Source organism: Stegodyphus dumicola, chromosome X1, assembly GCF_044657685.1.
Source record: "Stegodyphus dumicola isolate Sdum_Otavi_A_Nest chromosome X1, ASM4465768v1".
Classification (NCBI taxonomy): Eukaryota; Metazoa; Arthropoda; class Arachnida; order Araneae; family Eresidae; genus Stegodyphus; species Stegodyphus dumicola.
In genome coordinates this window covers 238272847-238288733 of record NC_140780.1, presented here as the reverse complement: position 1 = coordinate 238288733, position 15887 = coordinate 238272847, and the positions used below count along the sequence as shown (strand labels likewise).

The window sequence follows — 15887 nt, the reverse complement described above, 5'->3', positions numbered from 1 at the left end:
AAATACGGTGTGAAATTCTGAATAAAAATTTTTAAGCAAAAGTGTCCTGTTGCCCTAAAGAATCCAGAAAGTGTTTTAGTTTGAGACGTGTTTAGATCCCATCTAATGGATAATATGAAAAAAAGTCGAAAGAGTGTAATACAGAAATGGTACTTATTCCAGTTGGATTAACGCCATTAGTTTAACCCTTAGATGTGTGTATCAATAATACATTTAAAGAAAATTTAAAATGTAAAAACTTAAAATTCAGTGGGCTACGTGGATGTTAGAAAATTAAAACATTTACAAAAGGATATCAAATGTGTCATACCAGTCTAGAAATAGTGTGTGAGTAGATAATAAAAAAGCATTGAATGAAATTAAACCCAACATAATTCAAAAGTCACTTTAAAAATGTACTGTATTTAACAATCTAGATGGAACAGAAAATTACTTGTATTATTTACTCATGGATATGAGTAAAGATGATGGTCAACATGAAACAGAATTCGATATGTGCCTGAAGATATAATGGAAGATGAATATGAACAACTTTTCATGTTATCTGATAATGAAAACTTTTAAGTTCATAAGATATGTCATTTCTTTTAAATTAGTACAGCATTTAGGTGCATGTAAACACCTAATTTCTGTATGCTCCTCTTTATTTTTAAATCTATCATTTTTATATCTGCCACACAACGTGCACCAATTAGTGTCAATTATATTTTTTGCATTAAAAGTGTGTGTTATACGTCAGAATATACAGTATATGCTATTGGACATGAAACCTGAACATAGAAAATGTAAATAAAGTAAACACAAATAAATTATAAAAAGAAACTTATTTGATCCCATTATTAATCTTAGTTAAAATTAAAGTTGTAAACTTGAAAATGATCAGGTGCTGTGAAATTTAAATCTGTAAACTTGAGAGTTATCAGGTGTTAATCACATTTAAAATGCATTTACATGAAAGTGAGAAGTGCAAGTGGTGAACACACTTGATAAAGCAGGCCAAAGTTGGACATCTATGAATATTCACCAAACTATAGTTTGAAGAATTTGGAATTGCTTTCTTAACAACTATAAGAACACATGTTCATAATAACATAAAGGTACACATGCGGTCATTTTGACCATGTATGCATTTTTAATGTTCTTTTATCCATTTTATTATTTAAAAACATCGTAAGGCAATAAAAAATTAAAGAACATTCAAATTAACAAAAAGATTATTACACATGACTGATAATAAATTTATTACAGTTTTTAATCTTTTACAAAACTTATTGTTAACAAACATTGACATATTATGTAAAGTTCACAAACTCTCTCAGTTCCTTTGCTCAACCAGTGTTGCCAAACTCAGAACGTAAAAATGCCCATTGGTCAATTTGACCGATCGTTAAGACAACTGTTTCCATGCTTAACACCTACTTTAAGTTAAGTACGAAAACAGTTGACCTAACATTTGAGGCTGCCTTAACGTAATAACTTAAGTGCCACTGCTGGCACGAAAATAACATTATAAACTCTAGTTGTTGAAGTTACACAAGCCAACCTCAGATGGCTTGAGATTCTCAACAGCCATTTAGTTATTCAAGTAAATAGACTTTTATTATAGACTTTTTATTACTTAGAAAACAGTTTCTAAGCAAGAAGCCCACTATATTCAGTCCTGCTTTTTGCATCTTCTAGAATAAAGTATTAAAGATGGTGTTGCCCTGCTTGGATCAGGGAAGCCAAGCCCAGCTAGACCCAAGTACTCGTCACATTATCAGTCCACTTTAATATTGATGTTGGATGTATTTTCATCTGAAAGATAGCTTGCAACATGCAGCTGCATATTCATGATGCTGTTTTCACGGTAAAGGTTTGCTTGTTTGGAAAGGAATTAGGAAATATAGTGGCAACTCTTCACTGAAGAAATGTAATTGTTAAAAAAATAATACATTTAATGAAGTATGAGGAAAAGTTTCTTGAATAACTTGAATGACTATTCAGTAATCTTTCTTATTTCATTGATCTCAGTTACAAACCTAGTCAAAAATGTTATTCAGTAATAGCACATGCAGTTTCTAAAAGAAATTCCAGGATTTGGGAAAAAAATTTAATATAAAATGCATTTATCAGTTTATAACAAGACATTACTCAATTCTGAGTAAAGAGTCTAGCAATCAATAGCTCTTTGCTAGTCATTCTATGTTTCAAAGTATGCTAAAGAAAAATACAGATGTTTCAGATACTGCTTGATCACTGATTGCCATGACCCCGAAAGCTAAGAAAAATACACATCTAAGGAGTGACCTGTAATCCAAAAACACATTTAAATGTTCTATATCCTTATTCAGTTACATTTCTCCAGAGGCACATGCAGCTCAGCTCATTGTCACAACTACTGTGGAATGAGAGTACTGAGGAGGGTTTAGTTATGACATTTCACTATATTACAGGCTTTTGCCACTTGTGCAATTTGAAACTTATATGCTGGTCGTGGTCTTTTATGGTGACTTTCATATACATAAGCATGATTGTATTACTAATTATTTCAATCATTAAATCAAAAATTTTTTATTTCTGTGCATAAATTTAAGTCTGTTAAAGGGACATTCATAACTTTTAAATATTTTCTGTACCTGACTTTCCAGAATTAAAAATTAAATAAATAAATAAAAATACTCAAAATCAGAATATAAAGCACTTTAGAAAGCTTAATTATATTATTATAATAACATTCACATATTTATAAATATTAAATGCATATTAAATGCATATTTAATAAAGCTGAAGATGCTTTGCCATTAGTTTTAGCTTTTTACTATGCTGAGATTTAGCATACAAATCACGAAATATATTGGCAGCATCGATCTACAAATAGACAGCAATGTTCAATAAGAAATAATTACTTGGGAATTAAAGACAGTTTTTTAATTATCAGAACACAATACTATGCGTTCAACTGTTCAAAACTTTACTCCAAAATATTCACGTCATTTAAACTTTCTGAAAGAACACTAGCTTAATATCAGCACACTTTAAAATGATCCAAAATTGCTTAAAATTTTTAGAACACCTGAATTTAGAGGAATGCACTTATTCATTTGAATGTTAGCTATCAAATCAAGACCACTAATCAAGATGAGAACTGATAATAACTTTGAAACACTATTATTATCGGACAACTGTAAAAAATGGAAGAACATAATATAAAACATTTGTGACAAACCTGTGTCTCTTTTTTTCCTTTTAGGCAAAGGTGAATCTGAACAGCTGCCATCACTATCTTGATTACTTTGAGAATTAATCATTCTTCTTTTAAGCTGGCAGTTTTGTTCTAAAAGTCTAGCCTTTTCTTGTTCTAACTGAAATATGTAATCAGCTGTGCTTTGTAGAATAGCAGCCTAAAATAAATAAAAAGGCATATTTTTTTTTTCTTCTTACATATCAGAGAACAAGTTACATTGGAATGAGAAAACAGCAACAATAAAAGCATACAATATATACCGTATTCCCCCCCACAACCTTCTTAGCACAACATTCTGAAAACTAATTAAGTATTCATGTAATTTTTCCCTTCAAGATATTCAGAAAGCAAGCTCCCTAAATTTTAAAATGGATTTGTCCACGTAGTGGTTACTTTCTCAATAGTTAGTTCATCAGCGTAATTTTTAGAATGAAAAGAGACTAAATCTACCCTTTCAAGAGTCTGAAGTCTGCATAAGATTTACTTTACAATGTTTCATTACTTTATTTCATCTAAATATATTAATCTAAGGTAGATTCATCTAATGAAATATATATTTAATATAAATACTTGAATTATTAAATTTAATCAGTACTAATAATACGTGCTAAATTACTGTTTAAAATTTTGTTAAAATAATTAATACTTAAAATATTTTTTATTATAATTATTATAATATTTTTTATTATTTTTATAAATATTATAGCAAAATATTTTAAAATGAAACTAATCCATAAAGTAAATTATGCATTTTACACATTTATATATTTTTTATATTTATAAGTTATGCATTTTATATATTTTAAAAAATCAAATTTCCAAAATCAATGCAAATCACATGTTAGCAATTAGTTCACTGCTGAAATATGACTTTATTTATTATTTTTGAAGTAAGGATGAATTTATTTGAATTAATATGCTGACATTATATGAAACATTTTACCGCATACAGAGCAAAAAGTACCATTTTCGCAAAGCTATGATTGTCCGTGAAGATGTATACACGGATAAAAATAAGGAGATTTTAAGAATTCTGAGAAAACGCCCAATCATCTAATGAATGTTAAAAGAATGTAATGTGAATGTTAAAGATGATGCATATCCATGCATTTTTAACGTCTGTCCAACATATATGACGGAAAACTCACCAACAGTCAGAAGAAGCAGAATGGAATGATTAATGACACTTTGTAGAGACATTAGGTTATTTTGAGGCCGGAGAGATAAAAAATTAGCAACACCTTCGCCGGTAATTGAACCACAGACCTCTGGAATACCTAATGGCTTTAATAAATTACTAATAAATGTTGACATCAAAATTAGAGAAACTGTGAACAAAAGTACGAAATTCATTACCTATAAAAATTCTGAACTGTTTGTTATGTTTTTACGTTTTCCCCATGCATTAAAAAATGCTTGGTTTAATCCTAGTATTATGGTACACTCGGGATTTGGCGACATTGACATGACAAACGTTTTCGTGAGCCCGATAAATATTTTTTTGTAAATATAATCTTGTGAACATTCTTCGTAATTCTAGTCAGTTGAAATAATTCTTCTAGGTTCTATTAAATTAAAAAAGATTCTATTAAATTATCAGATATAAATCAGATTATAAATTATCAAATTTAGGTAAAAAGATTCTATTAAATTATCAGAAGAACCGTTTAAAGGTTTAATGCAATCGTATAAATCGCTGAAACGTTACACTGAATTGCTGTTCGACATTCCATTTATATTATTTACTAGATGATTATATAAACGAACATCTGAGCTCGAGGCTTGCATGCTTTGGCTAGCCGCCAAATTTGAACAAGTTAGTAACTGTGCAATAATTTGACTCCATCTTATTTTCAGGAATATTTTCTTCACACTTTTGTAATTCACCGCTCGAATTAAATACTGGAGAGCTTCAATACAGAAAGAGAATGATGTACAAAAATATAATGATGGCAGTTTATTTTGAATTGAGAAATCATCGTGGTAATGCCGAATTTCTGCTTATTTTGTTTGTGAATATCTGCTTGCAACGTGCTAAAATGGTCCATACAGTGAAATAGTGTTGTTCTATATTGGTGTTTTATGAGTTTCCGGCGATTAAAATTATATGGTGGTTTCTCCAATCTCCAGTGGCTCCAGCAGTACAATATTTGGACACACAGATTATCGTTATATTTGGATACACGGATTCGGTTATAACATCCTAAATGCTATATCGTATATCACTCATATTAATCGATTATTGTGATTATGATACAGGTTGGCACTCAGACTTTGGACATATGATCGAAAAAATAGTGTTCAGGAAACATTAGCATTACTATTATGAAAATACATATTGAATCTATAATTATGCCATACTTAATTGTGTAATATTAAAAAACACTAAATATTTTTTATTGATTGCAAATTGCAGTTTTATTACTTGTCGTTAGGTGTCTATTCTTCCAAACACTGTGTAATTTGCGTTTTTTTTTAAATATTGCCGTTATGTACGTCTATTAGATTATCTCAATGAATGTTGGAAAATAGGTTTTGTTCTTTATTAAATTTAAATATATTAAGTGAGTCATTTAAGTATATTATATTCATAATTTAAGTATATTCATTAAGTATATTCTTCGCTTACATTTGATATGCTTGTGATAACAAAGATATTCATAATAAATAAAAACAAAAAGTTTCATCGTGTGCTATTTAACGAAGAGCTTACTTTAACGTACTTAGCTCGCTATCGTATACTATACTATTTAAATTATTTCTGTACAGTATCAAAAGGAAAGTTATTGATTATAAAAAGTGCATGAAATGATCATTGTAATCTACCACTATTCTTAAAATGTAGAAACTAAAAATAATTAAATGCATTTACATATGATTGAAAAAATAGTGTTAAGAGACATCAGCATTACTAGTAAATACTGCAATCCATAATTATTGCACTTTTAATTGCTTACTATTTAAAAAAGGCAAATAATTTTTTATTAATTGGAAATTTTAGTTCTGTTACCTTCCTTCTGCTATTTATACTTTCAAAACTTTCAAACCCTGCTAGTTCATGTTTTTTCTTAAAAGTGCTGTCATGTATGTTGTTTGCTAGGTTATTATTTCATTTTAGATATGAATATGGGAAGTTATTAGATTTAGGTATATTTTTGATCACATTTATTAACTACTTTATACTGTCTTTCATTTGCATATCTTGGAGATATAGAATTTAAATTTATTATGGTTATATTTTTTACTGTGAAACGGGAATAAATTTATACTTGAGTTCAGGTAAAATACTGATTATGTTACCTTAAGAACCTTTCTAATTTATCATAACAGGGGCAATTTTCAATGTCTCTGAGATTTAACAGAAATAAAATGTGATAATGCTGTTATTAGAAACATTTTTTTTTTTTTTTTAAACCCACTACAGCTTTACTTTTATTTATGTCTGATTGAGTTTTATTTACTTAAAACCTACTATTACTGTTATATATTTATAATAACCTTTTTCATAATTACTCTCACATACTGAATTAAGGGAAAAAAAATTATGAAATCTTAAATAATCGTAACTTGGAATTTAAGTTATTTAAAAATACTGAAAATAATTAAGGCTATTATTAATTATGCATATTTATTCTAAAGGAAAAAATTGTTATATCTTCTGGTTTTCAGGAAATGATAAAATATTAAAAATGATAAATATGATAAAATATAGAAATATACAAGGAAGACAAAATTTTAAAAAAGAAGAAAAACATATTAATTATTAAGCTTATTTTTCTGCATAAATCAACATGTAACACAAGGACATAACGACGTTTTCACAACTGTTGCAAAAAGGTCGAATTCTGCGAACATTTAGGCGTCGTTAAGACGTGATACGATGCTTTCACAACCGAATTATAAACCTGAGGAAGACGTAATAACGACGTCTGTGCGACAAAAAAACTTCATCTGCAAAGACGTAATAAAGACGTCTTTTTAACGGTTGCAAAACAGTGGAGTTTCGCGGACTGGGCGTCTTAAAGACATATTGCAACGTTTTTGCAACGACATCCGCCACGAGTTTGCCACGTCGTTGCGGCGTTGCCGTGCTACTTGGGTAAAGTAAATAGTAAAAGGGTTAATCAATGACGTAATGCAAAAGACTGTCAAATTGCTAATTTTAAGATATGATTTCTTAAAAAATGAATTATCTGGAAATAGAATTGATTTGGAAAGTATTCATAGTTTTTCGTTCGATGTAATGTAAATATAAGCATTTTGCAATATGAAGTTCTACATGAAGGCAATTTTTCAAAGCTTTTAGCAATCCTTGCCCCGATAAATCACCATTACTGGAGATGGGCATCAGCTATCAAATTAAATTGGAACTCATAAGTATTTTACGAGTGACTTTCTTAAATAATATCCATATTAATGCATTTATTTTTCTTATACATGCTACCAATTTTACACAGAATGAAAATAAAATAACTGACTGACTTTAAGCCTTTCTTTTCCGTTTCTTTTCCGATCGATCAGATTCACTTATAGGAAATCATGTGGCAATTATGTTTTCCAGAGAAATATTTTTTGTGGAAAACTATTTACTAAAGACTGGATTATCTAAATTATAGCAAGGGCTCTCTGCTAAGAGAATGGATGCTTTCATGAAGTTCATTTCAATGGAAACTGGCACATATTCATGTTGCACACAGAGAAAACTACGAAAACTTCTACGCAGCCAATCCGTTCGACGGGACTGGGATCTAAATCAAATGACAAGTGTTTAGCGATTTTATCACTCGGCTACTGGAAGGCAACTATTTACTAAGAAAAAATGGTTCATATGAAGATAATTACATTGCACATTCGAAAATAAAGGCGAAAAAATCGTAGACGCCCTTTAACATTTATAAATACATTGCTAAATTCTTCAAATACTAAAAATTAATTTTTGAAGCACAGCTTTGGAAAAAAATACTAAACCAAAGGCAAATGTTAATAACTATATAAAAAAGGGGGCAAGATTCATCCCCTTAAAGTATTTTAAAAAACTGTCTTCCCCGACTTTTGCGAAAATGTTGGGTTTTCCGTCCTCAACCTTTTTTTATTTTTTATTATGATTATTTTTTTATTATTATTTAAAAGGAACGGGCATTTTAACAACAACGCTACTCACAAAACTGCGACACAAAAGAGAGCAGGTGACGCAAAGTTTTGAAAGAGGACGTTCCAAACTCTAAACAAGAAAAGAGGGAAAAGTAGCAAGGGGCGGAGAAAGTAGAAAAAGAAGGAAAGGTTCTGTGGGAAAAAATATGAGTAACCAGACAGAAGGAATGCCGAAAGTTAAGAAAAAAAAAATTCTTATCTATTTTTAAAATATTCTATTTCCCCTTTTCACTTTTCTCCGTATATAAAGTTGTGAGTCTAGTCATATTCGTTAAGTTTATTCACAGTTCCTTAAAAAAACAGCAGCGAATTAAAAATTCAAGGTAAATTTTATAAAACTGATTTTTTTTTCGGGCACAAAAATACATCAGTTAAAAAGTCACGCCTTTCACAACTGTTCTTAACTGTTATATAACCGTGAAATTACTCCTTAAACAAGTAGTAAAAAATCTGATATGTCCAGCACATGACCTCTCGCCAATTTCTAAGATAAGCAATAGTGTAGCTGGGGAGAAAGACAAAGGGCACATCTGTCTCCGGATGCAATATCCAGAGTGCACCAAACTGATGTTATGAAATTTTATAACGAAATGTTTCCATTTTTGGCAAACAAGAGAGGGCGCGAAACCTTCTGTTGCCCAAGGCACTGAAAACCCTAGAAATGGTTGTGATGTTAATCGTCGAATTGGCGGAGCTAACTGTAGAAACAAGCTATTACTTAGTTAAATAAACTATCATTTCCGGTTGATCATCTGTAAATAAAATCTGAATTGTTTATAAATTTATGGCTCAATGTTTACTAGACACTACTCATTTTTTATTAGTCTGTTCTTTCATATTCATTGACATTCATTTCATATTATACACCCATGCTTTGATTTGAAAACATCGCCGGTCATACAGTGTTTCGAGTTCACAAATCAATGACAAAATTTCTAAAAGCAGCGTATCTTTAGAATTCTTAATTTCTAAAATTTGAAGTCCCGAAGTCATATGGAAGAAAGGAAATCACTGTAAAAAAGGAAGGAAAATGTAAATAAATAAAATAATCAAGTAATTAAAATTAAAAGAAATATAAAGAGGTAAACAGAAATTCAATAAATTATTAAAATTAATTATAAATAGTTAAAAAAAATTACGAGACATCATCTTATTTGGGACTCTGTATGGAATTACAATTCCACTCAAAAGAAATAGCTCACCCTATCTCCATCTGAATTTAAGTCCTGATTATGTGTATAATGTATAATTTCAAGGGATGATAGAAACAAAAACCATTTTTTTTTTTTTTTTTTTTTTTTTTCAGCACACCAATGAAAAATGATAAAATGATTAAAGCATCACACAGGAGAATAGTGAGAATTCTAGAAACAGTAGCAAGATATAAAAGGAAATTTTAATGGAAAAGTGTAGCTTTAAAAATAAAGAGGAAAGAGTCGAAGACTTTCTGATCGTGATGCCCTATCGATATAAATTTAGCCGTCGAGCAGAAATTTTCCCCAGATACGCTCCAATAACTACATGAGAATAAACGTAATGCTCATCTGTGCAAGTGATAGTAGTGGTCCCCGCGTTTAGTTACATCGTTCGAAAAGTGTACAGGAGCTCTGCAGTAGGAAATCATCCTGGCATGTGCATGACCAGGATGATGCCTTTAAGCCTTTTCAGGAAACTAAAAATTAACCTGTTCTCATAAAATTCATTACATTTCCCAGAGAATAAGCCTTTGGCATGTGGGTGGGGGCTTGTCTTTCCTTAAAAACCTCAACCTCTGTCCAAGATTTCTGATTGAGGGAAAGACAAGCCTGCATTCAGAGGTTAGAATTGATTTTTAAGGCATATTTATTATTAAAAATTTGCTGAAATTGTGATTAACTTACATAAAAGAACTGACTAAAATTATGATTTATCTTAAAAACAGAGTGCTAGAGCAGAGCTCCACTGCAATTTAAGCCTCGAGATTCTAGACAGACTGTTAAAGTGTTGCCATACATTTATTTCTATGCACTATATTATTTATATTTGCTATTTTATTTATTTAAAACTAATACATAGCGACAGCAATAGGTGGGAGCATAATTTTAATTGAAAAGTGATTTGACACAAAAGTGAAACGAACACAAAATTGAGGCAAATATATTTAATTGCTTCATAAAGAGAGCTCGTCTTCATAATGAGCTTATTCATGCTGCATTTAGCATAATTCTTCAAATACATTTAATGCTTATATATGTAATATGTTCTTCTCAGGCACATACCTATTTTATATATCAAATTTCAGAAGTTTTGAGATAATTTCATAATACACTTTTTACAAAAGTCTATTCAGAGCTACAAGTAAAGTATCACTTCCGGTTTTTCAATTTTAACCAAAATCTATTATGTTTTTCCCAATCATTCACTAAAAACTGTTAAAGTACCTCTTTCGGCTGTCTAATAAGACTATTATGAGCTTCCTGTAAAGTACCACTTACATTTGTTCAATTTAAACCACAATCTAATCAACACTTTATATAAATGTAGAAAGCTTAAAAACATGGAAAAATAATAAGTTTTTGGACGTTCATATAAGAGTTATCGTTCACGAAAAAATCTTTACACACAGAAAGACATCACTGTAAAAATAGTAAAAATGTGTAGTGGGGACCCTAAATTCATATTTACCTACTGAAAACTCACAATCAAATATCTGAAACAAAAACCTTATCTTCCTTGCCTATGTATATAGTTTGAAAGTAAAAATAAACCAAACCTTCCATTAAAACTGTTGAAAAAAAACCACAATAATTTTTGCCGGGGGCTTAAAGTTAATATTTTGCATTTTATAAACCCCTCCTATATTATGGAAACACTCTAAGATAGTTCCAATAACAAACATATATCCTCAGGGGGGAAAATTCACTAAAATTTACAATCTTCCTCTAATTGTCCCATCATTTCAAAATTATAGATACGAATTTATAAGTTTCCTTTTGCATATTTCTTTATCAAAATCTTAGCTTTAATTTGTAACAGCCTTTTATGTCTATTTAACTTGGTTTTCCCTAAGAGCAGTAACATGCTTATAAGAGATCTCTCTGAAACTGCATTGCTTCAAAATTAATCATCGTCATATGATTCTTACATGACACATATGCTTACCATAAAGGCAATTTGCAGTAGAAAGATAATACAAAATTAATACAGAAAATAGATAATACATAAGTTTTTAATGATAAAAGTGTTCTCAATAGTCTTATATCGCTATTTGAGTTTTTTTTGGCTACCTCAATGTAATTTGCAATGTCTTAATTATTCTACATGGGGTAGTGCCTTGGCACAGGTACCCAGGTGTTCAGAAGCACCGTTCCATTGGAGCACGATTTATATCGCTGCCCATATTTCTACAGTTCGCAGCGTAACATTACGCGTTTAATTCCAGCTTTTCAGTATTGGGAGTGTCAAAAACAAGCATTTCATTACTTCGCTTCCTAGTCTGAACTAGCAGATGTTTCTATTGAAGGGCAGACCTGTTTCTTCATACACGCACAGAATCATGTATATGCTTTCTCACCCAGTGACGTTTCGCCCAAAAAAACTCTTTCCCCCATCGATGAGTAACAATTCGACCTCCCTATAGTTATCTCTCCCACTCTGATACTCTCCAACTAGCCTGTCCCCAGGACCTACCTTCAACATTCGCCCACCTGATGCGCTCTTTGAAGCATGACTTTAAGACAGCCCGAACAAAGCATGCAGAATGTAAGCTATTCGCGGCATATTCAACGGAACTTGAAACTCTGACTAATAAATCACTTCTACCTCCCCTACCCTAAGCGGAAGAGTTATCCGTGTGATAATAGATAATACTATCATCGCGCGATCGTGGTGGTGCACAATCTGGTACAATGGCCGGAAGCAGTGGTCTCTTTATTAAGCGCATAATAGGTTGCTACCATTGCCCTCCTATGAAAAGACAGACAAATTACATCCATGCCTTCTCCAGGATTCAAACCCATGTCCTTCGGTACGTCAGTCAAGAGTCACCAACTACTTTTCCTTCTGGCTGGAATTTTTTGGGTCCTTTTTCTAGATATTACCTAGCATACCCTGAAGAGACAAAAATTTACTATCCATAATTCAGGGATAAAGAAATAATAGCATAAGAACTGAGAACATGAATACGGATTTAATTGGGTATTTAATTTAAAACTGAATTACAATTAAAGTATTGCGTTTTAGATTAGGCTGTCTACCGTTGAAGATAAAACACAAAACTATCAGCCTAGTAGGAGGATTGTCTTTATAGAATGTTCACATTATAAATATGAAAGACTCTGAGTAGAGTCTTTTCGTTAAGCAGGCGAGCGGTAAAACTGAACACTGGCAATTATGTCCGAGGTTTGAATCCCACTTATCTCATGACGTCACTAGGACTCTCTGTACTGGGGCATTTAGGCATTTCTTTGTATATTGCCATATCAATTGCATATGTTCTACTTGCGCACTTACCTTCGCCTCAAGCCTGCTGCCGCAGGTGTTTCCTTCGGACTCTCACACATGGTACTCCGCAATTATGGACTCATACCCGTTGGACTTCTAATCGCTATTTTCTGTTCCCAAGTGTTCGTAAATTTCAAGGAATCGAAAATCGTATAATATTACGCCGGGTTAGCGATCAAACACGGGCACCCCTTGTTGCGAACTTTTCGAGTTTTGCCTGAGCAGAGGTTTGAATCCCGCAAACGGGCTGGCTGCATGGGCGTTTTCGTGGTTTTCCCCATGTGTAACGTGTATACGAGCCAGTTTCCCTTAGAAAGTCCTCCACGAAAGGCATCCCTCCCTTTAGGCAGATAGCCCTCGAGGCTTTGCCATAATTGAATAATCCAAAATCCAATCCATCTACAGTTTTAACTTTAATACGAAACACTGTACCTGGTTTATAGCATCATAAACGTTAAGCTAAAATTTCACTTGAAGGTAAAGTCACAAAAATGGAGTGCGCAAAATGTGTTAACAATTGAAAAATTAATGTTAAATGTGGAAAATGTGTTTCATTAATTTTCAATGAAAATGATTTTTTAACAGAGATAACTTTCCAAATGATTTAAAATTTCTTAAATATACCAGACTGGTAGACCACTATATGAAAGGAAATGCCACGGAAAGTACCTGTGAGAAATAAAATTTTAAAAGATAGAAGTTTTGAATATTTTAACTAGAAAAGGTAATACAAATCAAATGTTTTAAAAGATATTTAGAGAAGGAAATTTTGGTTTAAATCTCCTCAATCTTTATTGTTACGAAGAAAACTAGCAAATCCCAGAACATAGAATGATGGACAAAACGCAGTTTAGAGATTCTAACTGTAATTACTTCTAATTTTATATCACAGCTAATCTGGCAATTAAACTTTGTGGCGATATTCCTAATAAAATATAACATTTTCATTAAAAAAATAAAAATAGCAAATATTTAAGTGTACCAGAAAAAATGGTACCACATAGGGGAAAGACGTATACACGTAATATATTTATTTAATTTGGATCAAAGCTTATTACAATACTGCAATCGAATGCTCCTACAGTGGGGAAGATCAAAGCACAATGAGAAGATACTGCGTGGAGTTAAAATCACTTTAGAGCTCGACAGCCTTGCTGGGGAAATAAAACCGAAGACAACCTAGTGAATGGCCGTAAGAGTGGACGGGAGGGGAAGATAAAAATCTTATCCGTCACCTTCAGGAATGCCTCGTTTAGAGTAGCAAGCGTTGGGAGTCCATATTTGGCGATGGAATCTTCCCCACAGCTCTCATTCAAAGAGAAAAGAAGAAGGGGTGAAATTGCAACGGAATGCGGACCCTTGCGACCACGTGTTCAATTAGCGTTGTGACGCTTATCACGCGCTACTTCATTTGCCAGCGAAATAGCATAGTGATGAAAAATTCTACGGCATATGAAGGGGTATCAGTTTATGCAATTACCGTTTATAAACGAAAGTCTCTGCATATGAGTTAATCTAGCTTTTGTAAAAAATTCCAAAATTTTATCTTCCCAATGACAGTTTACAAAATTTTAATGCGTTTTTTTTTTTTTATTATTATTTATCTATTTTCATTTACTTTTCTTAACGAATACAATATTTCAATTTTGGAGATATTTCACATCTGTCATCACTTTTTTTAAAGTTTAGCTGAGGTACGTAACTTGATGAAATAAATGTCGACAATATCTATCAAAACTGAGTTTGTTGACCCTGATTCTAAATCGAATTATCGTGACTGAGAAGCTAAAGCCATGGAACATGACTTTAATTATCCATGTAGATGTCCCTTTTCATACCATGTTAGATCAGCTAAAAGGAAAAATAGTCCCACTTAACGAAAACTAGTGGAAATGTTAGCATCAGCCTCGGCCAAGAATTCATTCACAGTTTTCCCCTTCAAGTTATCAATACGGTAATTGTCCCCGAATGTCCTTTTGCCTCAATTTGTTTGCTCATTTGGCAATCATTTGCGGTATAAAATTAAATTTATGACAAAATAATAACATGAACTACTAGTGATTCATTAAATTATGAAAGGCTTGAAAAACTAATGAAATCATATAAAAATGGGTACCCTTTCAGCTCGATGGGTAAAAGTATAAAGACATGCAATAAATATTTTGAACAGATTCCTTTGTTGGCTGCTGCAATGCCACCTGCAAGCCCTATCGAGATGGACAAACAGGAGAAACTAGTTCCACTCGACTGATTTTCAAGATTCAAAAACTCATTTCTGGCAAAGTATATTGAACTGTAACCATTTCACTTGCACACTTAAACATGAACTAGCATATCTTCGACTTACAAAACCACTGCACTGCGTCCTTCACCTTCCACTCTGTCGATTACAAAAGTCATTCATTCATAACTAGGTGAAAGTGTTAGAGGAGGCTTAGGCAGGGAAAACAATGATTTTTACGTAAATGGCTTTTAGTAACGGAAGAAAAGCATTAAATGGATTGATATACAGTTAGGATGCTTTAAAGTACTTACCATAATATTTTTTTGCTCAAATTGTCATAACAGAAATTAAAACTTACTGGGATAAGTACCTACGACTGTAAAAACTTAATAAAGAAGACGTTAACAAAAAAAAGAACAACGAATTAAGAGAAATTTTAATAACTCAACTAAACATACCTTATTACTGAAATGTTATTAGTATTTATCACTAGTGGGAAATTTCTATAAAAATTCTTTGGTATATTTAATTTAATGGCATCAAAAATTCACTGCTTTATAAGTAACTGCTTATTTTCGCAGCACAGTAAAGCTTTTACAGTTGATTCAGCCACTCTACCTCTTTCTTCGCAGTGTTTCTTGAGTCCTTCTTTCTTCTACCTCTTTCACTTCTTATTGAGGATACTCTTTCGACTAGTACCGATGTGTCTTAGCATGCTGAAGATGCATCCTGTTATTTAAAAAAGCCTGGGAAACGAAATATTTTCTTTTTAAAATCACTGCAAAGTTAAATCCATTGTTCTTC

At 31.7% G+C, this 15887-nt stretch overlaps 1 protein-coding gene across 2 annotated transcripts in view; it reads right to left on the bottom strand.

Annotated features, from left to right (window-relative positions):
- Positions 1-15887, bottom strand: part of crp (transcription factor cropped) — a 74871-nt gene that overhangs the window by 8566 nt on the left and 50418 nt on the right. For both annotated transcript variants that reach the window (XM_085807221.1, XM_085807222.1), the window contains exon 3: positions 3209-3383. In XM_085807221.1, the coding sequence (XP_085663347.1) occupies positions 3209-3383 (175 nt within the window). The remainder of the gene's footprint in view (positions 1-3208; positions 3384-15887) is intronic.